General features: G+C 43.0%; 2 protein-coding genes across 5 annotated transcripts; one reads left to right on the top strand and one right to left on the bottom strand.

Annotated features, from left to right (window-relative positions):
• The first annotated feature begins 472 nt into the window (after positions 1–472).
• On the top strand, positions 473–12,805 carry tbpl1 (TBP-like 1). 3 transcript variants are annotated; one of them, XM_031581663.2, is made up of 8 exons: positions 473–674; positions 1,882–2,115; positions 2,339–2,541; positions 2,828–2,910; positions 3,321–3,384; positions 3,929–4,032; positions 10,381–10,475; positions 11,419–12,805. In XM_031581663.2, the coding sequence occupies exons 3-8, from the start codon at positions 2,407–2,409 to the stop codon at positions 11,496–11,498; spliced, it is 561 nt and encodes a 186-aa protein (XP_031437523.1). In that variant the 5' UTR covers positions 473–674; positions 1,882–2,115; positions 2,339–2,406; the 3' UTR covers positions 11,499–12,805. The 3 variants fall into 3 exon arrangements, with proteins under 3 accessions (XP_031437523.1, XP_012676669.1, XP_031437522.1); XM_012821215.3 differs by having other exon boundaries at positions 2,310–2,541; XM_031581662.2 differs by lacking the exon at positions 473–674 and adding an exon at positions 686–1,021 and having other exon boundaries at positions 2,310–2,541.
• Positions 12,806–13,119: 314 nt separating this feature from the next.
• slc2a12 (solute carrier family 2 member 12) lies at positions 13,120–22,622 on the bottom strand. Of its 2 annotated transcripts, none has more exons than XM_031581918.2 (7): positions 22,462–22,622; positions 21,452–21,569; positions 18,331–18,698; positions 16,331–17,327; positions 15,567–15,689; positions 14,273–14,405; positions 13,120–13,996 (listed from the first exon to the last, which is right to left on the bottom strand). In XM_031581918.2, exons 2-7 carry the CDS (start codon positions 21,540–21,542, stop codon positions 13,918–13,920), a joined length of 1,791 nt encoding a protein of 596 aa, XP_031437778.1. In that variant the 5' UTR covers positions 21,543–21,569; positions 22,462–22,622; the 3' UTR covers positions 13,120–13,917. The 2 variants fall into 2 exon arrangements, with proteins under 2 accessions (XP_031437778.1, XP_031437777.1); XM_031581917.2 differs by having other exon boundaries at positions 21,452–21,591; positions 22,462–22,620.
• Between the last annotated feature and the right edge of the window lie 1,804 nt (positions 22,623–24,426).

The following is a 24,426-nucleotide window of genomic DNA, read 5'->3' as shown; positions in this document are numbered from 1 at the left end:
AGATGTGTGTTCACTGCAGGACAAAAGCTGCTCGGAGGACCTGACTGGACGTAAGACAAGAGAAAATAAACACCAGCTTTCACACTGATCTCACTGTAAACCCAGAAGAGGTCACACAGTCATAGCTTTCCAGAGGAAAAGGGTGTCAAATGCAAATCCCATTAAGCACGGTGTTGGATGGTTGCAGCTTATTTGGCAGGACTCATTTGGGGCTCTCATGGTCAGCTGAACTTCTCTGGTGATGAATCAGAACTCTGTCTGATTGCAAGTAAACTGTTTTCATTGGGCTGTTTCTGTTTTACAAATACTTTAATCCTATTAGCTACAAAGTAGTGTCATTTGAAGTTTACAATACACCGGTTTGCTTCAAACCAGTCTGACTTTTTTCGTCACACACGTACTGACATTTATGTCCACTAGATGTCGCTATAGTTTTTTCAGCTACAAAATCCCCTAACAATGCTAGTCTTTCGCAGATAGAAACATAGACGTCAGGAAGTCGGTCAGCCACAACCAAAACAGTATCCTCAAACGTTACATGCTGTTTTCCCCTTGTACTTGGACGTAACTGTGTTTGTTTTAAAAACAGTAGAGTGTAGCTAATACAGGAAAACTTCAGATACATGTGATATACGATACTGGCACCCATGACGATGCATCCCTTCACAATTACAGTGAGTGTGCTTCACTAACGACACCCAGCTCCAGCTGAAATAGCATTACGCGACCTAGCGAGTAATCTTGCTAGCTAGCCACCGGTAACTTAATGCTAGCTAACACAGACAACTGACAATTGAGGGGTCATGTAAGATTAGTTGCCTAGTTAGCAACGCTATGTAGTTAGATCACTTTGTAGCTTTGTGTACTACACATAAGGTAGTTGGCTAGCAGGACAATAAGTAATCTAGTGTTAGAATATTTTATTAGTCCATTTCTCAACTGAGTTTAAAGGTGTCAACCATCAAATTATTTGTTGCAGCTACCGCTTTGTGATGAATCCAACTTGCATCCCATAGTCTTGGTAAAAAGTTATCCTGCTCCCTAGTTAGCATTACATTTTATCCTGTTAGCCAGAACAGCCCTCGCACCCAAGCTTGAAAGTGTTTGTGAACACAGCTACGAGCTAACCTACCTATTAAATATTTTAGTACTAATGCCAGATTCAGCAGATTCCTACTTGTTTCAACCCTTGTTACTGAACTTTTCATAGTGCTAAACTAAATTACCAGTTAACATAGTTAGCTAACCCAGCTAAGCCGACGCCTCCATTTAATTTGCTGACAAAAAAGTAATTGCTGACAAACGCTGTGTCCTCTTGTTAGTCAAGTCATTTTTATGAGAATATTACTTGCAGATTAAGACAGCTTGACCAGCTAGTTTGGCCATCTTAAGGCTTTTTTGTGTGTGATGGTTTATCCGGTCACTGAAGTGCAAAACACAAAAAGAAAACGCATAAAATCAGTGGTTCCGAGGTGCAGATTGAACATACGGACATACGTACGGACGTAATCAGCTGCATTTCACGGATGCAAGATTTTGTTTGCATGCTGCATCTGCATCTGCATCTCAGGACTACAGGCTTTTGCTTTTGTATGCTGTTTCTGGACTTCAGGGCTGCACGTTTTTGTTTCACGTTTCTTTTTGTGTCTTGCCACCCTCAAAATCAGCTAAAACCATCAACCAGCATATGCTGGTTTTCAGCTGTTTTTTTCTCAGCAGGGTTGTGTTTATAGTCAAACCTATAACTTAATTGTCAGCTTAAGTTAGCCACATAGGCTTTAGTTATCTAGTATGTCTTTCTGTGGGTTTCTAGTCACCATTGAGCATTTTGGATGTCTAACATTAATGTTATCCATATTGTGTGCTTATATTTTATTAAAGGTTACTGAATATAGGACCACACCTGACCTCTGAGGAAAGAAGGAAACTGACCCTCGTTTGACTGTTGCGGTAGCTAGCTAGCTAAAAGCATCCATGGTGCCTCGAGACAACCCGTCGACAAGCCCTCACGAGAAGGCACCAGCAGCCTCTGCGTAATTCGAACTTTCTTGGCTGTAGTCGAACCGAAACAACTAACGTTCAAGGAAACCCGTCCAGATACAAAGAAAACTACAGGTAGGTTGTGCTATGCACCTGGCATAATATTACATAGTTAATTGTCATATACCTATATACGTGTTTGTATCGGCTAACGTTATAGTATCTAGACAATGATGTTTGTGTGCAAAAAGACTGGCGTCATTTTTGCATTGCTGTTACCAGGTAACAGTACAACTATCTGCTACTAACGTTATCATATGTATCTACAGTTGAAGGACATCGCTGTCTTGTATTCCAGTTGCCATCTGTATAGTTCTTGGCATGCACATCTGTGAACTCCGGCAAGTGTACCCATAAGGCGTCCTAATGGAACCCGGTGGCGATGTGGCGCTGGATATCATCGTTTCCAACGTCGTGGCCGTCTTTAGAGTCAGATGTCATCTGAATCTGCGGACCATTGCACTAGAAGGATTGAATGTCATATACAAACCAGAAGTCGGGGTGAGATCTATTTTGGAAATACGTTATGGGAGAATATATTGCTTAGCCAGGCCCTGTGTTCTCAATGAACGCTCACACAATCTTCTCTTGTTTGCTGTTACGAACCATTTACAAGCTAGTTGAGTCGACTGGCCCACTAAGCAGTGATTTGCTGCCTTCTAAGACGACTTTAGCGACCACCAAGTAATGTCAATACAGCTATGATTCACTTGAGGTATTCATCTAACACATTGTTCCATGGTGCACCTGCTTTTCTTGTTCACTCTCTCTCTCTCTCGGGTCTCAGAAAGTGTTGATGAAGCTACGTAAACCGAAAATCACCGCCTCTATCTGGTCCTCAGGAAAAATTATTTGCACTGGAGCAACAAGGTTAGTCTGAAACTCAAACAACGGAATTTTACGCACCACACAGAATAGAGTGAAATACTCGGTTTATGTGCCTAATTCAGTATTCTGTCAGTGACACTGTCCATTATACCTACCAGACTTGACACTGTCATAGAATAATGGTTCAGAGATTTTGTCTGAGATTTTTTATTTTGTGCAAGTTCACTATAGGCAGATGCATTTCTTCTCTTGTATGACACTGGCTCTCAGAATTTCTGTTGATACTCTCAGTCTAGGTTTTCACAAGAATATTCTGGCTTAGGTTCTAACTACCTGTAAAATCAATTGTGTGTGTGTGTGTGTGTGTGTGTGTGTGTGTGTGTGTGTGTGTGTGTGTGTGTGTGTGTGTGTGTGTGTGTGTGTGTGTGTGTGTGTGTGTGTGTGGTGTGTAGTGAAGAGGATGCCAAGCTTGGTGCCCGAAGGCTCGCTCGCGTCTTGCAGAAACTTGGTTTCAAGGTCAGTGGTGGCGTATTCTACTTTTCCTATCAGACGGTTAGCCACTTACCTTTTTCTGTTTCTCTCTTATTCGCCAAATCATAGTTTGAACTTGTCAGGTTGCACAGCCAACATTTGCTAACACACTTGGTCAGCCCAGGACATCGGCAACCACTAAATCAACAGGAAAGTTTGTTTGTAAAAATTGACAAGATTGTGTTGCAAGTCATAGAATGTCATAGTTTGGGCTAAGATAAAGAATTAAACATGTTATATTAAGCCTCGGTGTCAAGCTATTTATGTAGTTGCTCCATCCGGTATGGGAATAGTTTGATTATTTATGTGAATTTGATTGATATCACTTTAAAAGTATAGTAAACTGTCCTCCTGCCGTCCTCCAGCTGTCCTCACTGTCCTCACAGTCATACACTGTTCCACCCAATCAACATGTTGCTTCAGGGGCACACAAGGAAGGGGTGTAATATGATTGGCTGTTGAGCTTAAATATCAACAACCTTTTGCCAGAATCACAGACCGTACCTTTATTTGCTCCTTGCGTCCATAGGTGAGGTTCTCGGACTTCAAGGTGGTAAACGTTCTGGCTGTCTGCTCTCTGCCCTTTCAAATCCGTCTCATCCAGTTCGCCAAGAACAACCGGCCCATCGCCAGGTGAGGAACTCTCAGGCACTATGACACAAGTGAGAGGAGTTGGTGAAGAAGATCATCCCCTCCCCACCGGGTTATTTAACTGAGCCGGTCGAATCGGGTGGCAACAGCAGATCAGATCTTTGTCAAGTTTGAAAATGAGTTTTCTTTCATCGTCTATTCTAGTATGATGCGAATACATAGCCTAAGCTATTACCCTACATAGTAGTCTTGGCAGGAAGCCCATTTGTTCTATGGTGTTTTTATAGTCTCCTGGTCCACTAGTGCCTCTACTGCCATGGTGGTATTGCTCTACATCAGGGGTTTTCAAAGTGGGTGCCGTGACGCATGCTCAGGGGTGCCGCGGAATGGCCCAAGGCTTGATCATTTAATGACATTTAAAAAAAAAAAAAAAAAAAACATAATATCAATTTCAAAATTAATTTTATTGTAATTATATCAATTAAAATTGTATTCGCAGCACAAAGAACAATAGTTTACAGTTGATTCAGGGCGTGACGTCAACAACAGTTCTTTCGTTGACTTTCGTTCGTTATTCCGTATTGACAGCAGATGGAGGAGTGCAGGTAGGCGCAATGGATACGTTTTTAAAGAGAGTGCATCCACCTCCACAGGAACAGACTTCGGAATCGAAGTCAGCAAAAAGAAAATTGAGGCGTTATAACGACTCGTACCTCCAGTATGGGTTCACTTGGTGTGGTGAGGTAACGTGCCCCACACCAGTATGCTTGGTCTGCAGGGAGACGTTGGCTAATGCAGCCATGGTGCCTAGCAAGTTGGCAAGGCACCTGGAGACCAAGCACCCGGCACACCAGAACAAAGATATTGAATATTTCAAAAGGCTTAAAACACAGAATACCACACAGAGCGAACGTATGCTTTCTACTGTGCGTGTGTGTGAGAAGGCACAAAAAGCTAGTTTTTTAGTTGCCGAGTTGCTGGCTAAATCTAAAAAGCCACACACGTTAGCAGAGTCGCTCATATTGCCAGCCTGCAAAAAAATGGTTGAGGTAATGCTAGGGCCAGATGCTGCAAAAGAAATTGATAAAATCCCCCTCTCTGATAACACGATCAAATGTCGCATTGATGATATGTCGGAGGACATGGAATCTGTGCTGAATGAGAAACTACGGCAAAGGGGGAAATTTGCGCTTCAAATAGACGAGTCCACTGATGCTAGTGGCCTTTGCCAGCTGATAGCTAACGTGAGATACGTGGATGAAGACAAATTTACAGAGAACTTTTTATTTTGCAAAGAACTGGACAACCATGCTACCGGAGATGAGATATTCAGGGTGACAGACGAGTACTTGACGAACCATGATCTCAGTTGGGATATGTGCGTAGGTGTTTCCACTGACGGGGCGGCCTCGATGACCGGCCTGGTCAAAGGCTTCATAACAAAAGCCAAGCAGAAGAATCCTACCATGGTAGCGACGCATTGCATGTTGCATCGGGAGGCTCTAACTGCAAAAACGATGCCTCCAGACCTGACGGATGTTTTGAATGAGGTCGTAAAAATAGTGAATTACGTTAAGTCACGTCCCCTTCAAACGCGATTATTCACTACCCTCTGCAGTGAAATGGGTTCAGAACATCAGGGTCTCTTACTGCACACAGAAGTCAGGTGGTTATCGAGGGGGAGAACACTGGCCCGTGTTTATGAACTAAGAGAAGAGTTGCAGGCATTTGCGAGGGACCATGACCTTCCTTTCAAAGAGAACATAAATGATGACTTTTGGTGGCTTCAACTCGCTTAGTTAGCTGACATGTTTGCCCACATGAATGAGCTAAATGCGAAAATGCAGGGGAGGAACGAAACTGTTCTGTCTGCAACAGACAAAATCAATGGATTTAGGTCAAAATTAGCTCTGTGGCGACAAAGAGTGGCTAAAAAAAACATCGACATGTTTCCACTGACAGCTACCAATACTACTGACAAGTCTGCAGTTTTTTTTTAATTCAATATCTGCACATTTATCTGCCCTGGAGAAAAGATTTGAGACCTATTTCCCCCACAAAAACGAGGAATTTGATTGGGTTCGAGATCCATTTCACTCTCTTGCCACTGAATCAGCAGCGAGATGCCTGTCATCAGAAGGACAGGATGAGCTTGCTGAATTGCAAATGGACCGCACACTCAAGTTGCAACACAGTGAACTGTCTTTGGACACATTTTGGCTGCGTGTGGGTCAGGAATATCCCTCACTTTCAGAGAGTGCTATAAATGTGCTGATCCAATTCCCCACCTCCTACCTCTGTGAACTGGCTTTCTCCTCTCTCACATACATAAAGAATAAACTGAGGCAAAGGCTGTCAGTTGAACAGGACCTCCGTGTTGCACTGTCCACAATCCCTCCTCGCATTGACAAACTCTGCAGTCAGAGACAGGCACATGTGTCCCATTAAGTTTATAAGTTGTATAACTATATTTTTGTGAACTTTATATTGAAGGTTTGTTCCTGATATGTTTTGTTGCTGCCAGTTTATTTCTCGATTATTACCAATACGTATTTTGGCTGTGATATAGTTGTGAGAGGGACAGACGTTGTCTGTTCATATTCTGTTCACTATTTATTCAAAAGTTCTATTAAATGAGTTGAATTAAAGAGAGTGGTTAATTTGAATATAACCAAAATGAGATAAACCTCACCTTCTCAATGTAATGCCTATAATAAAAGCAGTTATAGCCTATTCAACATTATCACAAGGTTAAATCAAATGGCATAAAGTACAAATATGACACAAAGGAGGTTGAGAGTAAAAAGTAAAAAATAGGGGTGCCGTGGATGGAGAGAGATATGTTTAGGGGTGCCGTGAGCCAGAAAAGTTTGGGAACCACTGCTCTACATACTGTGAGTAGGACTAGCAGGCACCGATAAAAACAAGGGGAAATATCATTTTTAAGACAAGATGATGTCGCATAAACTAATCAATTACATTTTTTATTTTTATTTAATGACTATTATATTATATTTTAAAATCATGACCCATCCCTACTTTTGTAGCTGATCCCATAAGCCATTGTGATGTTCTAGTTCATTGAGAAGATTCTAGTCATAAATGTCTGAAGGCCGATTAGCTATAGACTTGTGCTATTTGGTGTACAAGTCACATCCTCTTCTTAGTCTTTTGTGTAGGTAGACTTGCAATGCAATGACGAATCCAATGCATGCTATAAATCAATGGCATGAGGCGACTGGCTGTTGAGTGAGTGACTTGGTTGCAGTAGACTAGGCTACTTATTTGCCGAATGTAATCCTGCGGTTCTCACTTGCCGAATGTAATCCTGCGGTTCTTACATGCCGAATGTAATCCTGTGGTTCTCGCTTGCTGAATGTAATTGTGTGGTTCTTACATGCCGAATGTAATCCTGCGGTTCTTACATGCCGAATGTAATGCTGTGGTTCTCACTTGCTGAATGTAATTGTGTGGTTCTCGGCAGGTTTGTGTCAGATAGGCATGGATGCAAACTCAACCGATCCCATAAGACGTTTTGATATTTTAGTGCACATAAGTCATGCCCTTTGTGTAATTTTCTGTGGGTAGGCTGCCATTTGTGAATGAATTAGGCTATATTCTTGCCATAAATAGTGACATAGGATGAGACTGGTTATGTTATTGTCATGTAATCCTGCGGTTCTCACTTCCTGAATGTCATTGTCCGGATCTCAGTAGCTTTGAGTTGGATAGTCATGGACATAAAATCGACCAATCCCATAAGCCATTGCGATATTTTAGTGCATAACCTATAGATTCTGCTCATGAATTATATTCATGCGACAAAAATCGACTTGTGGCACAGGAGTGTCTCCCAATTACTCAGTACTCTCTTGCCGAATGTAATGCTGTGGCTCTTGGCAGGTGTGAGACACATTGACTCGGACCATAAAATCAACCGATCCCATGAGCCATTGTAATGTTGTAAAAGTCCGCAGTGAAGAGTCTGCCAATGCGGTGTACAAACTAGCAATAATAACATATGTGACCATTGATTAATTCATTTGTTAATTATAATGGTATATAGTTGCAGGGACTACTGTACAGTACATAAAGGTTAGTATAGCACTTTTGATGGGCAGATGGTTTATTCCATAACCATGACCTCCCCCCCCCCCCCCATCCCGGTGAGCGAGACCGAGTGACCCGGTTCTTAAGGCTTAGACTTCTCAGTTCGCCACACTGAACGGAAATCCTATTATTAATATCCCCACGGCTGTCAGCATAAGGCTGGGCTGTTGCATTATGATGAGAGTATTAAATGGCTGTGAGAGCTGCACACAACTTGACAGATGCACCCCTTAACTGTCCTGGTTTCTGGAGCTTTTAAAAAAATTATAATCGATCCCATTTACATTTAGATCAGATTCCTTGATGCTTGTTTCCAGATGTCATATATGTACAGTATAATAATGTATCTATAAAATAAGTTTATACTGTGATATGTAGCAGATTCCACAAGAATAGTGGTCACTTACATGGCGCCTCCTGTTGCCAGCCGAAGGCCAGAGAGACCTTGACTTTAACCGACTCTACATCACTAAATCTCTTGCAACTTCTAACCTCTGCAACACTTGGCCATACCCACAGTCCCTTCTTTTCTCCTGCCAGCGTGCCGTGAATGTGTGAGATAATTGGCAGCAAGTAGATCCTGAACATTAGGAGGGTCTCCTTATTTTGCTAATACAGCTGGACACTTGAAGTTGGATGTTGACACTTAAAGTCTCAAACCACAGTGCCAAAGGGATTCCTGGACACTTTTGGTCTCAGAGTGTTTATTTTTGAGACAGCTGCCTGTTATTCCAAAAAGTGTTACTTCCAGGATCTGTAATGTTCTCTTCAGAACTGGATGAAGTCCCATCTGTTAGGTCGGCCTAAGATGGAATGCTTGACTGGTGGCAGCCATTGTGATTTGAGACTCCAGATGAAATTAAATCAGGGCTAGATTTTAAGGACTGGACTCATAAAATGTACAGTTCTGGGTCCTAGCAATAGATTGTTGGTATTTGAACTCAGCAGCCAATCAAATACACTTCAGCAACATAAGCCACATAGTTAATTGGCTGGAATTACGTATTGCGTTTTAGCACACACACAGAATGTGGACAGCTAGAGGACTGCGTGAAGAACTTGACAATTTGACAAAAAGTAGTGTATTATAATTGAAGACTTTCAAGTTTGCCTCTGGTTTAAATAATAGTCCAGTTCCCACTGATGAAACTGATAAAACATGGCAGCGGCTCCTTATTTATGTGACTGAGTGGGTTTGTCCTGTACCTCCTTAGCTGTGCAACTGTCCTCCATCATAAAGCCTGCGGAGCAAAGTTGTCGTTTCCTCAGAGGGAGCACACAAGAAGATGCACAGCACACATGCAGATGGCAGATATGCTGGTTAAATGGTGCAAGAGGGCCCTCTGGTGGTTAATGCCGGACAGTGCGTGACGGGTCTAAAGGGTGTTCAAATTGTTGAAGACAAGGATAAACCCATTTCCAGACATTTTATGTAGACATGAAATCAGATGAGCTTAAAGTATGAATGCAAAGTATACATGACCTGCTTGTTTTTGGCCCACAAATTGCCTGTAGACAGAGCAGAATAAGGTTTGGGCTTAAGTAGAGAGATTGGGGGGTGCTTCTGTGTGCATTTGGAGCCAGATTAAAGGTGTTGTCTGCAATCCTGGCAAAAGGTTGTTTGTTTTTTAGCTCAACTGCCAATCAAATTACACCCTCTCCCTTCTGTTGTTGTGAATTAGTGTGCTGATTGGCTGGAATGGTTTATGGTTCGGTCAAGCCATTATGTTCCCATTTACAGCACCAGGACTTTGTACAAACAAGTTTTTTTCTTTTTTTTGGAGCGCACACACTGAACAGACAGATGTATAGAGGACTGTGAGGAGCTATTTGCTGAATTTGACAAAATAGGATTAGAATCACCGACTGCACTTTTAAGACCCACTTCCTTTGTTGAGGGCCGCGTTGCTCACTCTCACCAACCAACTCCCATATCTACAGTACCAGTCAAAAGTTTGGACACACCTTCTAATTTTTTGAGAAGTTTTTTCTTTACATTTATTATTTTCTACATGGTAGATAAAACTTTTTTTGTTTAGTACATCACTCCATATGTGTTCTTTCGTAGTTTAAATATCTTCAGTATTAATCTACAATGTAGAAAATAATAAAAGTAAAGAAAACACTTCAAAAAAATTAAAGGAGTGTCCAAACTTTTGACTGGTACTGTATGTTCCTGTCTGCTTTTAATCGATCAGGTTGATGTATGTGTTGGCAAATGAAATGGCTGAAGAAACAAGTTTGTCTTAATTTCTTTTTTGGTTTGTGTGTGTTTTTCAGTTACGAGCCGGAGCTCCACCCTGCTGTTTCATACCGCATTAAACACCTCAAGGCTACAATACAGATCTTCTCCACCGGCAGCATCACTGTCACAGGTACAAATTCACACACACACACACACACACAGACACAGACACAAACTCACACTCACACACGTTCTCTCTCTCTTTTCCACTCTTAAATGCGCTCACACACACACACACACACACACACATAGAGGATGTATCTGCTTGTAGAGTTATAAGCCCATTTTCTCTAGCTCTCTCTGCCCTTAGTGTTATGTAAGCTCAGCTAGAGCTCACCTAAGATAAAAGGCTAATATATGGAACCTATATGTGGAACCTGTAGTGCAAGTGGGTGAAACTTGGTCATATAGAGATTATGGCTCAAAGCTCTCAAATCAGACCCTCTGAGTAAAACAAATATTTCCTGTAGGATTTGTGTGTGTATGTGTGCATTGTGTGCTGTTTAAGAACCCAACATTTAACATCAAAGTTACCACAACATTCCTTAAAGATTTACCCACCTTTCCTCATGAAAGGTTCTTAAGAAGGAAAAAAGAAAAGTCACTCACTATAGGATTAACCTAGACAGATCGCTATGGTGACATAGTGGCATAATTGTAAATGTCAGAACTTCTGTGCTGGTTCACCTGTGAGAGACAGAGTTTACTGTCTTACCAGTGGTTCCCTAACTATTCATGGCAGGCCTTGCATTGACAATGGAGCCCCTCACCGCCACCGGGGGGGACACCACGTATCAGGATAGGATCACTTTTCGTGTGTGTGTGTGTGTTTGTGTGTCAAAGAGAGAGAGGTTATAGGGCTAACCAAAACACTGTGACTGTCTCACCCTCCTTTGGGTTTCAGGCATGGTTATGTAGCGTCATTTATCTTTGCAGTCCAACCCATTTATCTCCATGTCTGTGTAGAAAGGAGTTTTGTTACTACTAGGCTTTAGGAAGTGAAGTTATGGAGTTATCCTTATATTTCTAAGTTCTTATGTATCCACTTTTATGTCCCTCTTTCTTGTCTTCAGGACCAAGTGTTCAGAATGTGGCCACTGCGGTGGAACAGATCTACCCGCTGCTGTTCGAATGTGGGAGAGCACTGAGATAAACACACAAACACACACACACACACACACACACACACACAGATACACATAGAAATGCACCTTACATAATGTGTTTTTAGTTGATAATTGTTTTCGTTTCTTTTCTGTGCGAGTGGCAGCCTTTGCCATTTTAAGTGTGGCACCTGGTCCTCTGAAACCCTGATAATGTCTCCTCCCTACTTCCAGTCCCAGAGCTGAGTTGAGCATGCCACTGGATGTTGGCATGGTTATCACTCTAGTCTCCGTCCACCTGAGCTGAGTTGAGTTTGAGATGTTGGCATGGTGATCACTCTAGTCTCCGTCCACCTGAGCTGAGTTTGAGATGTTGGCATGGTGATCACTCCAGCCTTGGGCAGCACTCATGATTCAGAGGAGCACACCCTGAAAAAAGCCCTCAAAACACTGAGGACTCCTGGGGTATGAAGTTTAAGGCCTAAATCAACCTGACTGTTGTATTAAATCGTTGTGCTACGATTGTCATTGTAAGTGAAAGAGAGTGTTGAATGTGGGAGTCTCTACTGTTAAACATTGGTCGTAGCACAAGGAAGGGCAGGGAGACACAGTCCTGAACAGTTCTTATCGCCAGTCCTTTAGCGATCACTAAGATCAGGTGAATGTGTGTGTGAGAGAGGGGCCGTGCACAACCGTCCGTGTGTGTGTGAGTATGTATGTGTGTAAAGATGGGATGGGAAAGGATCTTGTGTTTTTACCATGTGAACTGACTGGCGAGTCATCTCCTTTTTTCACATCAACATCTATAACTGCACATTACACTTGTACATTGTTATTTTTTTGTCTTTTAAGAATAATTTTATCTCTGTATTTTACTACACGTATTTTTGGCCATGTACTGTCAACGTACTGTCTTAACAATAATAACACTTGTAAAACTTGTAACACTTGAAATCCTTCCATCAAGAGTGACCCCAGACACGTAGGTCGTCTACCTGTCTACTCTCCTGCAAGCTTAAGCCCTCCTGCTATGAAATAATAGTTACAACTCTCAAGCTCTTTTCGTGAAGGGCATGTCCTGTGGGAGATGTCATGTTTAAATTTTTTGTATTTTGTAAAAAAAAAAAAAAAAAGATTCCAAATAAAAAAAGTATATACCCCACAAACACAATGCTTTATGTCATGTTTGACTGGTCCTTGTTCAAAAAGGTAGTACCTTGTGCAACATACGTTTTAAATGTAACATGTAATGTTTTATGAGTGAAGTCTGGGCCATCTCACCTCACACTTTTGACGATGAGAAAACAAAGTGAGGGTGCCAGCCTTGTGACCTTGAAGTCTTTCTTAAAAAGAAAAATGAAATCCCTCGAACTCATAGGCAGGTGTAGCCCTGCATGTGTCAATTGTGACTAACTGGTCTTAATCACTGGATGGAGCTCGCTCTCTTTATGCGTTTTCAAATCTGGTCACTCTTGGAATAGTTAACCCCAGTAATCTCTCGTTCCTCACTCTGGAGATGATACTGGGCTTATCCATGTTTTTCCTGGACTCCCTGCCCCCCCCCCCCCCCAATTCCCTCCTCCCCTCCCCCAACACCCCCAAACCCCAGTTCATGAAACAAAAGGGCCATGCTGGCATTGTACACTTGGAGAGAAGAACACAGAGCCAGGGTCAGTTCTGTTGATGACAGATGATTTAGTTTGACTATCTCAGCAATGGATATTCTAAAAACAAGTTGTGAAATCTGGTCACGGTTGGAGTAGTCATTCTCTTGGCTGTCCTTTAGAGATAACACCCCCCAGGAATGTCTAACAACCTGCACTGCAGACCCATGTATCAACCCATTGGCATGTTCGTGCAAAAAGACTCCTCCGTTTCGCCCAAAGACAAAATGAGCGTCTGTTATTTTGAAAGAAAGCCAAATTAAGAGAGACCTGTTTGGCTCTTAATAACGGCTTACTGGTGATTAGTTCACTATGAAAGTGAAAAGTGCGTTCAATAACAGCAATCTCACACACACACACACAATCTCAGGATGAACCCTTTTTTCACATAACAGCACCCCCAACCCCACCCGGGAAGAATCTCTTCCACATCTCATGTCCCAAAGACTGTAAACTCATTGCTTGCAGACACACACACACACGCGCATCACCAGAGCGGCAGCATCTCCTCGTGACCTTCCACCCCACTGGCAGTTGACTCGGGGACCGATCTGGACCGGATAGGTCACAGCGCCGGAGGAACCCTGGAGGACCCGAGCCAGAACCACACGAGGGGTCGTCCACTCTCTGGGCCCCTTGTCCACACATCATGCAATGACATCACATTCTAACTGCGACTCCCTTCACCGGGCGTCGGACACACCTGTGCTCAGCCAACAGAGATCACACCAAGAAAATGTCCACTACAAATTAAAAGTCTCTGCTGTCTTGTTTCCTTGTCCTGAGGGGAAAAGTCATACTGAAGTCAGTGCAGCGTTTTCACTTCCTGTGGGGAGTCCGTCTTTGATCTCCGCCGCGGGCACAGCCTGTCTCTGAGGTTGTTTCTGGGAAAAGAGGTCGAAAAAAAGAGATAAAGCACTTCACAGGACCACGTTCACAGGACAACTAAAGTTTGGTATTAAAAAAAGACAACTTGAAACCACTTCATGTCCCCAGATATATATTGCTTTATATTGTACATTGATGAGACTGAAATGATTAGGTCAGCTAGTTAAATCATATACTTGTCCATAAATAAAATGGTTGTGTGTGTATGGCAGTGCTGAAGTGTGCTGAGGTGATGTGTGTGTGTGTGTGTGTGTGGGGGGGGGGCACCTTACTTCATGGCAAGCTCCTTGGAGATCTGCTCCAGCGACCTGCCCTTGGTCTCTGGGATGAAGAGGATGACGAAGATCAGCAGAATGAAGCTCATCACAGCGTAGCAGAAGATTACGTTGGGCAGGCCAATCTTCTCTACAGGGCAAGAGCAGTGGGGTCAGGACGAGTAGTATTAACTCACAATCCTGAACTATTGCTAGTCACAAAATCATCAGACTATTCGGGATTACTAGCGTTCACAGTACTAGAGATTAACAGTCAGTGGTCTAATTAGCCCCCGAGGGTCATCTTGGTATGAGTCACTTTTTTTTAACGATTTGTTTCCTCTCTATCAGTCTTTGTCTTCTTGTTTACGCGCTACAAGACAGACGGGACCAAAAGGATAACAACATTCCCTCTCTTATCTCTGGGCAGTTGGGCAACTGGATGTTTCATAAACTAGAGGCAACAAAACCATTACCCTTATCGAGGCACTTCAGACTTCCCTTCAGACAGAAGGTGGTTGTGTAATCTGTGTGTATGTTTAAGTCCTGCTTCTGAGGTAGCGAGTTGTGGTAAAATTGTGTTATGTTATGTGTGTGTGTTACAGTGTGTGTATCAGTATGTAATTAGATAGTTGGTCAAAACAGCCCCCCCTTCCAGAGCAGGGCTTGCATCATCAGTAACAACACTAACCAGATCTCTGCAGTGTGCATTCCTGACACATGTTTCTAACGGGGGAAAAGGTCAAATAGATGTATTGATTTAACCTTTAATATCTAGATATGAGCCTTTCTGCTGAGCAGGCAGATCTAGCCTAAAAATTCCATTTGGGGTGGCAGGAAAATCCACCCGAGGCTGATATGGTTGTAGATAGCAGGCAGAGTGTGACAAGGTCCAGAACAGACACCCATAACGGCTGAGATCACTGATCACTTTCTACAGCTGCTGAGGAGTGGGTGGGGTTTTATAATGAAGCGGGGAACTACACTGTCCTAGTGTATGCTCTACAGCCATCTACATGCAGACACTTTCAAATGTGTATGCCTTTTATCATTATATATGTAAATAGTATATATTTAGTGTGTGTGCCTTTTGTATATATATGGGTGTATGTGTGTGTGTGCTGAGTAATATGCAATGAGTGATTTATGTATGCACATGGCCGACTGCCAAATTGTATACTGTGTCTTAACTTGCATAATGAACAGCAGCAGTCCTAAGTGCTGGCTGGATAGGGTTTGTGTGCGTGTGTGTGTGTGTGTGTGTGTGTGTGTGTGTGTGTGTGTGTGTGTGTGTGTGTGTGTGTGTGTGTACCTGTTAGGGTGAGGAAGGTCATGGATATAATGAGGTTTGTGGCCCAGTTGAAGGCAGAAACCACGGATACGGCCTTCCCTCGGATCCCAGTCGGAAATATCTCACTGAGCACCACATACACCACTACACACACATACATGTGCGCACACACACACACACACACACACACACACACAGGTTAAAACGCATTCAAACACAACTAACTGCTGAAGTGAACATTTTGAAAAGCACACTGCACGAGTTCAGATGCATACACGAATGTGCTTAGCAGTGTTGGTGTGTGTGTGTGTGTGTGTGTGTGTATGTGCGTGCACATGTGTGTGACCCAGACAGGCTGATACACTTTTGTGTGTGTATTAAGCCCATGAAATGTGTGGCCTGTTAAGAGTCACTAGCAGTGGGGTTTCAGACTAAATCTTAGACTTCAGACCTTCAGCCTTTCAGAGCAATCTTAAGACTTGTGTGTAGTATCTAGTATGTAGACTGTGTCTGAATGGTACCTACAAGGCCCTCGTCTGAAAGGACTGTAAGACCACATCTTACAGTGCGAGTGTTACAATGCTGTCCTGGGGACTAGAGAAACAGCTTTTTGTGTGAAGGTGTGAAGCTGATTGCCTAAAAATATGATGTATAAAGTACACTTGTGTGTGTGGATGGAGCTGTGTCTGTGTGTGTGTGTGTGTGTGTGTGTCTGTGTGTGTGTGTGTCTGTTTGTGTGTGTGTATGTGTGTGCACAGTAGAGCTGCTTAAGCCAGAGTTCTTACTTGGGCCGAGGCTGAATGAGAAACCAGCCACGTACACCAGCAGGCTGACCAATGAGATCCATTTGAGAGACGTGGACACGTCCTCCTGAGTCACACCCGCGTCGGCAGCAGTCCTCCTCCCAGAATCCTTGACGAGGCTCCAGTTTCCCTGACGCTCAATCGAGCTGCTGTTGGGCCCTTGCCTCAGGGCAGAGCTGTAGCTGAGGTGGCTGAAGTTCAGTGTGGGGTGGTACAGTCCAATGGGCACGGCAGCCCTGTCCTCCCCCTCCCCCCAGTGGGAATGGTTTGGCCTGGGCGAGCTCTGGCACAGGGTTGACACCTGCGTTTGGCTCTGCATGGTGGCCACGCCCAACGCCGTCAGCGAGATCGTCATGACGACAGCGCCCACGCACAGGAAGACCTTGGGCCCAACACGGTCCACTAGCAGGATGGCGGGGATGGTCCCGCCCACTTTGACCACACCCAGGCCGGTGGAGGCCAGCGTTGCAGCCTCTTCGCTCTGGAAACCGACGTGGTGCAGCACGGTGGAGGCGTAGGAGAGCAGGTTGGGCTGCCCGGTGGCCTGCTGCAAGAACACCAGCACCATGCCCACCAGAAGACGCTGACGCATGTTGTCATGGGAACGGAAGAGGTCCAGGAAGCTGTAATGCATCTCCCGGCACAGGGCCACCCGGATGGCCCGCAGCTCCTCCTCCACCACTGTCATCGCCCCCAGTGATGACCCCGTCGTCCCTGGCGACGACCCCCTGAGGCGCTCCAGCACAGTGCGAGCCTCATCCTCCTTTCCCCGGGCCAGCAGGAAGCGGGGGCTGCGTGGCAGGAAGTACATGGCGGACGCCTGGGCCAGCGCTGGGGGAATCACCGCTCCAAAGGTGTAGCGCCAACCACCGTGCACCGCGGTGAAGACGTAGCTCAGGCCGAAGCCCAGTAGCACGCCCAGCACCACCATCAGCTCGTACAGGCACACCAGACGCCCGCGCCAGGCCTGAGGAGCCACCTACACACACACACACACACACACACACACACACACACACACACACACACATAAATACATACATACAGGCATACATGTATACATTCACAAACATACATATATTGTATAAACTCACACACATAGACACACACAGGCAAACACATATATAGTGAATATACTATGTGTAAACATCTATACACACACATATACACATATATTGTATAAACTCACACACATAGACACACACAGGCAAACACATATATAGTGAATATACTATGTGTAAATATCTATACACACACACATACACATATATTGTATAAACTCACACACATAGACACAGACAGGCAAACACATATATAGTGAATATACTATGTGTAAACATCTATACACACACACACACACATACACATACAAATATCCACTAGGATTTTTGCTTGCTGGTTTGGTGTGCAGAAATAATTGATTTTACCGGACAAATTCTAAACTTACTGACACATGTTTCATTAAAATGTTACAAACGCAAACATATTGAAGCCTATGTGGGTTGGTGAATGACAACGTCCTGCTTGGACACTTGAAACTTAAGAACTGAAGACATAAAACTAAAGAAAGAAACTATAGTGTATCTTTTGAAAGATGAAAAGGAAAACATGAATGCATTATTTTTGGTTGCTAGCTAGATCAAATAAAAAATAAGATATGATTTATTTGCTTTGGTTAGAACACAAATGTGCGGTTTAAGGATATGTTTTGTGTTTTGTATGAGCATTATTACCAGACATTTTGACTGAGATTTTTAAATCAATTTTACCAGGCAAAAAAAGGTTATTACCGGCTAACGGAATCCCTGCCACACATACTGTATATATGCACATTACATCCCCACACATATGTAAATACATGTTATATTTTATATGTTCATAAGACATTGGTTACAGTGTGTACTTGTGTGCTTGTGTTCTGTGTTTTTCTATGCCACTATTACAAGCTGGTTCTAGTATCCAGTATCTGTGTAACTACCCACCTCTGCGATGTACAGGCAGGACGCTGTTCCCGACAGTGCCACAGCCATGCCAACAACCACCCGCCCGGCCACCAGGGCCGCTAGAGAGCTCACGCTCACGGTCAGCAGTGTGCCGCCCACGGCCATGATGGCGGTGAGCATGATGGCGAACCTGCGTCCCCAGCGGTCCAGCACGGCGCCCCCTGCCAGCGAGAATAGCAGTGCGCCCAGCAGCAGGGAGCTGACCACCAGCTCCTGGCTCTGACACGAGAGGGTCAGCTCCTCCCGCAGCTGCAGCAGGGCCCCGGAGATCAGGCCCAGCTCATAGCCCAGCAGCAGGCCACTCACCGAGGCCACCAGGGCCGAGAGCACCAGCACCACGCCACAACCTGAGGGAGAGGGGGAGGGAGAGAAGAGAGAGGGATGGGAGAAAGAGGGAGGGAGGGATATAAGAGAGAGAGGGATGGGAGAGGGAGGGAGAGAAGAGAGAGAGTGGAAGAGGGAGGGAGAAGAGAAGGGTGGTAGAAAGAGGGAGAGAGGGAGAGGTATGGAGGAAGAGAAGAGAGAGAAAGGGAGGGAAGAAAGACGGAGGGATGGAGGGAGGGGGGAAGAGGGATGGAGGAAGAGGAGAGAGAGGGGGGGATGAGGGGAAGACAAAAAGAGGGAAAGGGAAGAGAGAAGGGTTGTAGGAAAAGAGAAGAGAAAGAGGAGGAGGAGGTGAGAAACAGAAAGTGTTGAAGGAGAGAGGGAGGGGATGGGTCGAGGGGAGAAAAAGAGAGAGAGTGAGACAGAGGATCAGAGGAAAGAGAAAGAAGAGAATTTAGTAACAGGAACAAAAAGAAGAGAGTGAAGAGAAAGAGAATAACAGAGAGAGGAAGAGGAAACGAATATAATCAGCTGCATTCAGACAACAAATGTGCTTATGTCTGTGAACACACTGATGCATGGTATGTATGTAAGACAAGCCAGAGCACAGCTTCAAACACCAGTGCAACATCATCTTCCTCACAGCCTCAGACATCCTTCCCTAAAAATCTCTGATAGTCTAGCTCTCTACAGTCCCTACATCTGCTGGCATACTTCCTCTGTAAGTACATGCATACTGCTTAGTTTCCACACTAAATCCCTGACTCTGACATTTTCCATCCTTAAATGCGTCTTTGTGGCTGCCGTGCTGGGTGGAAACTTCTTGCCCAGGTTTCAGGATTAAACCTCACACACACACACACACACACACACACACACACACACACACACACACACACACACACACACACACACACACACACACACACACACACACACACACAGGCCTTATGTTGTATGTGGTCTACTGCACGGTATTTGAACAATGGCAATGTCTGTGTGTGTGTGTATCTTTGTGAAAATAAACCATAAAGATGTATGGGTGCTTATGTGAGGTTACATCATAAGTCATGGTAATAAAGTGTTTAATTAATGATGTTGCAGGCCTTACATCTGAGGCCCTAGTAATTCATTCTGGTGTCCCTCAGGGCTCTATTTTATGCCCGGTATTGTTCTCACTTTACATTAATAATATCTGTGACCATCTAGAACATTGCAAAGTCCATTTTTATGCCGATGATACAATTTTGTATGCCTCAGCGCCCTCTATAGATCAAGCAGTTTCAAACCTTCAACATGCTTTTGATTGTGTACAGGATTCCCTAAAGTCCCTCAAATTGATGCTGAATGAATCTAAGACTAAATTCATGATTTTCTCCAATGGTAGAAATAATGTCCCCCCCACCCATAGGATATGCACCCGTTCTGGGACTAATATTGAGCAAGTTCCTTGCTATAAATACCTAGGTATCTGGCTAGATGATAGGCTGTCATTTAAATCACATGTTCTTCACCTAGCTAAGAAGGTTAAAATTAAACTGGGCGCTCTTTATAGAATAAGATCTTGTTTTACTTTTGAAAACCGAATGGAAATAGTCCAATCAACAATTTTGTCAGTTCTTGACTATGGTGACATTGTTTACATGTATGCTGCACCCTCTACCTTAAAACTCCTGGACTCTGTTTACCATAGTGCTATTCGCTTTGTTATAGGAGACGCTTTCAGGACCCACCACTGTAACTTATACAAGAATGCTGGTTGGTCCCCTCTAGCAGACAGGAGGGAAAAACCCTGTCTTTTATTTGTTTATAAAGCCTTAGTAAAAACTGCCTAATTATCTCATGTCACTTTTAAAATTAAAATCCATCTGTCACAACAAACGGTCACAGAGCCTCATCTCCCTTGAAATCCCCCTTACAAAAACTAATATAGGTAAAATAGCTTTTAAGTTCTTTGCTTCCCATAAATGGAACACTGTTCAAGTGGAGTTGAAACTAACCAAGTATTTGTCTGTCAACCAATGTAAGAGCCTTTTAGATGCAAAGGATGTGCCTCAATGCTGTTGTTTTAAATGACTCTGATTTAATTATTTTTACTTTATGTTATTTTTTTTATATACTTAATTTCTGAGTTGTTTAATGTGTTTTGTTTATTTATTTTGTCTGTCTTGTTTTGTTATGGTTTGTTTATTTATTGTTGTATGTATTATGTAGCCTCAATCAGGGCATTGCGGCAAAAGAGCCCTGTGCTCAGTCAATTCTCCCTGAATAAACAATGATGATGATTAATGACCAATATTGGTCATTAATCATCATCATTGTTTATTCAGGGAGAATTGACTGAGCACAGGGCTCTTTTGCCGCAATGCCCTGATTGAGGCTACATAATACATGACACTCAGACACTGTTATCAAGGTAGTGTTATCAGTGGTGCAAAGTGTGGCTGATACTGTATCTCATCACACAAATACACAACAGGCCCTGCCTCTCAACAATTCCCATTCAATTCATGAACTGTACCCTGTATCATCAGAGAAACAGTGGAAATATTGTACTGCCATAGACCAGTAATCAACCACCTTGTAAGTTATATGTGAGCATACCATAGGTAAGGAGTTTAAAATGTTTTACGATACTATATAACATCCAGCCCAGATTCAGTCACCTTTACTTACCACTGTGCATCAGGTGTGTATGTGTGCATTTATCAAGAGCTGGTTTCCATGCCAACTGTTTTGCAGGGTGTATTTGTTCTGGCTACCATGGTTACGCTACCTGTGCTGCTCTGCTGAGGAGAGCTGCCTGTGGAGTTTGGGTGTTTGGGGTCATTCGAGGTCAAGTTCTCAGCCTCTTTGCTGTCATCCATGACTCCTCACAGTTTAGATGCAATTTGCTGAGAGGGATATACAGTAAAACTGTGAGAAACAGAAGCGGAGGTGAGATGAATTAAGAGGCCAGGCAGAACAGTTTTCTTTGCAGAACAACCTCAGATGTAGTCCAGTTGAAGGGTTAGGCTACCTATCTGAATGATCTAACTGGACCCAATTAAGGTGCCAGCAAGTAGTTATGCAAAAGACATCGGATAGGATCAGATCTGAATTTAAATGTCTCGGCTTAAATACTGTTATAACCGTGGTGCACTTGATTAGCTAACGATTCTACATATAATAACAGCGTAGTATCATGTTTAACAGCTTTTCAAGAAAACGATTTTTTCAAGAAAACATGCTTCGTAGACGACCTAACAGTCCAAAGTGTTGTTGTGACTTGTAGGACTACCCTAACTTGTCTGCCTACTTGAAGAAAGCCAGTTGTAGGTCACTTTCAGTCAGTTTCTAACAATTAGCTAAGTTAGCAAGGAAAACATAGAAAGTAGCTTGCCACATGCACGTCTGTTTGCACAACAAGCAACTCAAAACAAAACAGGGAACGTATTCCAACATCAATACATGGCCAAAAGAGTAACGGAGCTTTAGAACGTGATGCCCAAGGTCATAATGTAGTCACAGGTATCTGCAAAACAACGATGAGTAGGTCCAAACATTTGCAGGATAAAAGAACAACACAGACCAACCATTCCTCGAAATGAGGCACTTTAAACCACCAGGGTATTCCTACTTATAGTAAGCTAACAGCTGTCAACACTGCAGCCAAACAAGATTTCGGGACAGCTGCTGTTCAAAGCTCGCATTTTTTTTTAAGTCGGTACGTTAAAATTATTTGAAAATACATATGTTTTCAAGAACGATTTGCTATTCAAACGGCAACGTTCGTTTGAACCTTACCTTGGCGGATCACTTTCGTGGTTTGGTTGCAATCATTGTTGTCTCCTGACTTTCTAACTTCGGCAGGACCGATTCCAGGGTGTCTGCACAAGTTTCTTGCTTTGGAAACGCCTCACGTAAGGCCTGCGACTAAACCACGCCCACCCCTCCAAACCAAACCAATCACTCCGGAGATGCAAATTAGCTCCATACGCTCGGCCCTACCATTCCGATCACCAAAATATTGACGTGAGAATAAGGATACACTGTTCTCACAAGCTTAATCATTGCCAAGAATTTTATAAGGATGAATTCAACATTGTTTAAAAGTGTAATTTGCAGGCAAAGCAACTATTTTGAGAACTGGTCACAGGTTTTCCACTTTAAGTGGATTGAAGGCTAAATCGTTTCGAAAGCTTTACCAAAGTTTAAGGTGATCCATGTGAAAAAGAAAAGGAATGACAAGTGAAAAATAAAAGGTTTATGGTAATGTTTTGGTTTAGGTCTGTATTTTCACCCAACGTGCCAAAAGAATTCAGCCACTGTGGGTCTGCACAGAAACAAGAAAGTCGAGTCCCCGCCGGGTAAAATAATGTTCAGGTTGCACCCTCTTCTGGCAATTGTGTGAACTGCAGGAACATGGTCTCAGACCTAAGATACTTACAGTTCTTCTCGATTGCTTACAGTTTTTTTCGATTGTCTGAGCACGATTTTGACGGTTTTGTTTTTTCAAAACACTACGCAATTAGCACAACAACACACCCAATTAGCAAAACACCTCAGATCCTTTGCAAAATGAAACACTCTTGTAAAAACTATACACTAATTTATCAAAACCATATTTGGTTACCATATGAAACACACACGTTGCATATGACTTAATTCTGTTTGTACCAGTTACACACTGCTGTTGCAAACCTAAAACAATTTACTAATTCTACTTCTCAGTGATTAGAGTAGTGTAAGTGAAGTACATAGAGAAAGTGCAAATATACAATAAATACACCAAACACTACACAAGACCAATGCCGCAGACTGATGAAAATATAATTTATTTCTCTCGTTATACCCAAATCATGTCAACATCGAGAATCACAACAAAACATGTCCCAGTTTTCATGCTACTACAGTAGCGTGCATTACACTGTAAGCTCAGCAAATATCAGACAAACGTAAAATTCTGTACAGGTTACAATTAGCGTAAAAAAAAGAAGAAAAAAAGATCTAAAAAAAATGAAAATACAGTACAGATAAAGTTGTTTCATTTTAACCTGATGTCTTTTCAGGATGCCAGTGTTGACTGGGAGACCTGATGGACATTATTGAAAATGGCATGGTCACCGATATGGTTGGCTTGAATTTCTCTGCGCCTGATAGTACTATTGGCCAAAACCATGTTTATGATCTCTCTCTCTCTTGTTCTTGCGTGAATATGGGCCCCAAATATTTGACAGTCAGTGCTTTGAAATTGCAAGGAACATCTTGATATACTTCTGTGTCTAATGTATACAAGTGTGTTAAGTGTTTTGCAAATCACTGTGTCTATTGTTTTGCAAAAAAAAAGTGTGAGGCTGATATTGTGCTTATAGTGGTGCAAATCTGGGCCAATGGTTTGCTCCTTGAGTGTAAGGTTTTGATAATTGTGTAATACTTTTGATTTTAGTGTTTATGCAATCGTAAAAAAACTGTAACAAGGAGATTTCTGAATGGTCAGGGCATCCTTAACAAGCTAAGAAAACTTCCGTAGGCCTACTCAATTATACCCGGAACTTACATGTTATTTATTAGTCTGTTGTGTGTATGTGTGTTTGTTTATTGTGACAGCCTAAATGCAATTAGTACTCACAAACTCATTTGGCAAATTGCACCTTTAGGTGCGTGCGTGCGTGCGTGCGTGCGTGCGTGTGTGTGTGAGAGAGATGCAGATCAAATCAAATCATGTAAAACTAGATAAAATAAAAAGCCCTTGTGAAGAGAAATAAATCT

The sequence above is a fragment of the Clupea harengus genome, chromosome 15, assembly GCF_900700415.2.
Source record: "Clupea harengus chromosome 15, Ch_v2.0.2, whole genome shotgun sequence".
In the NCBI taxonomy this organism is placed as follows: Eukaryota; Metazoa; Chordata; class Actinopteri; order Clupeiformes; family Clupeidae; genus Clupea; species Clupea harengus.
This window is presented reverse-complemented; position numbering and strand designations above follow the sequence as displayed.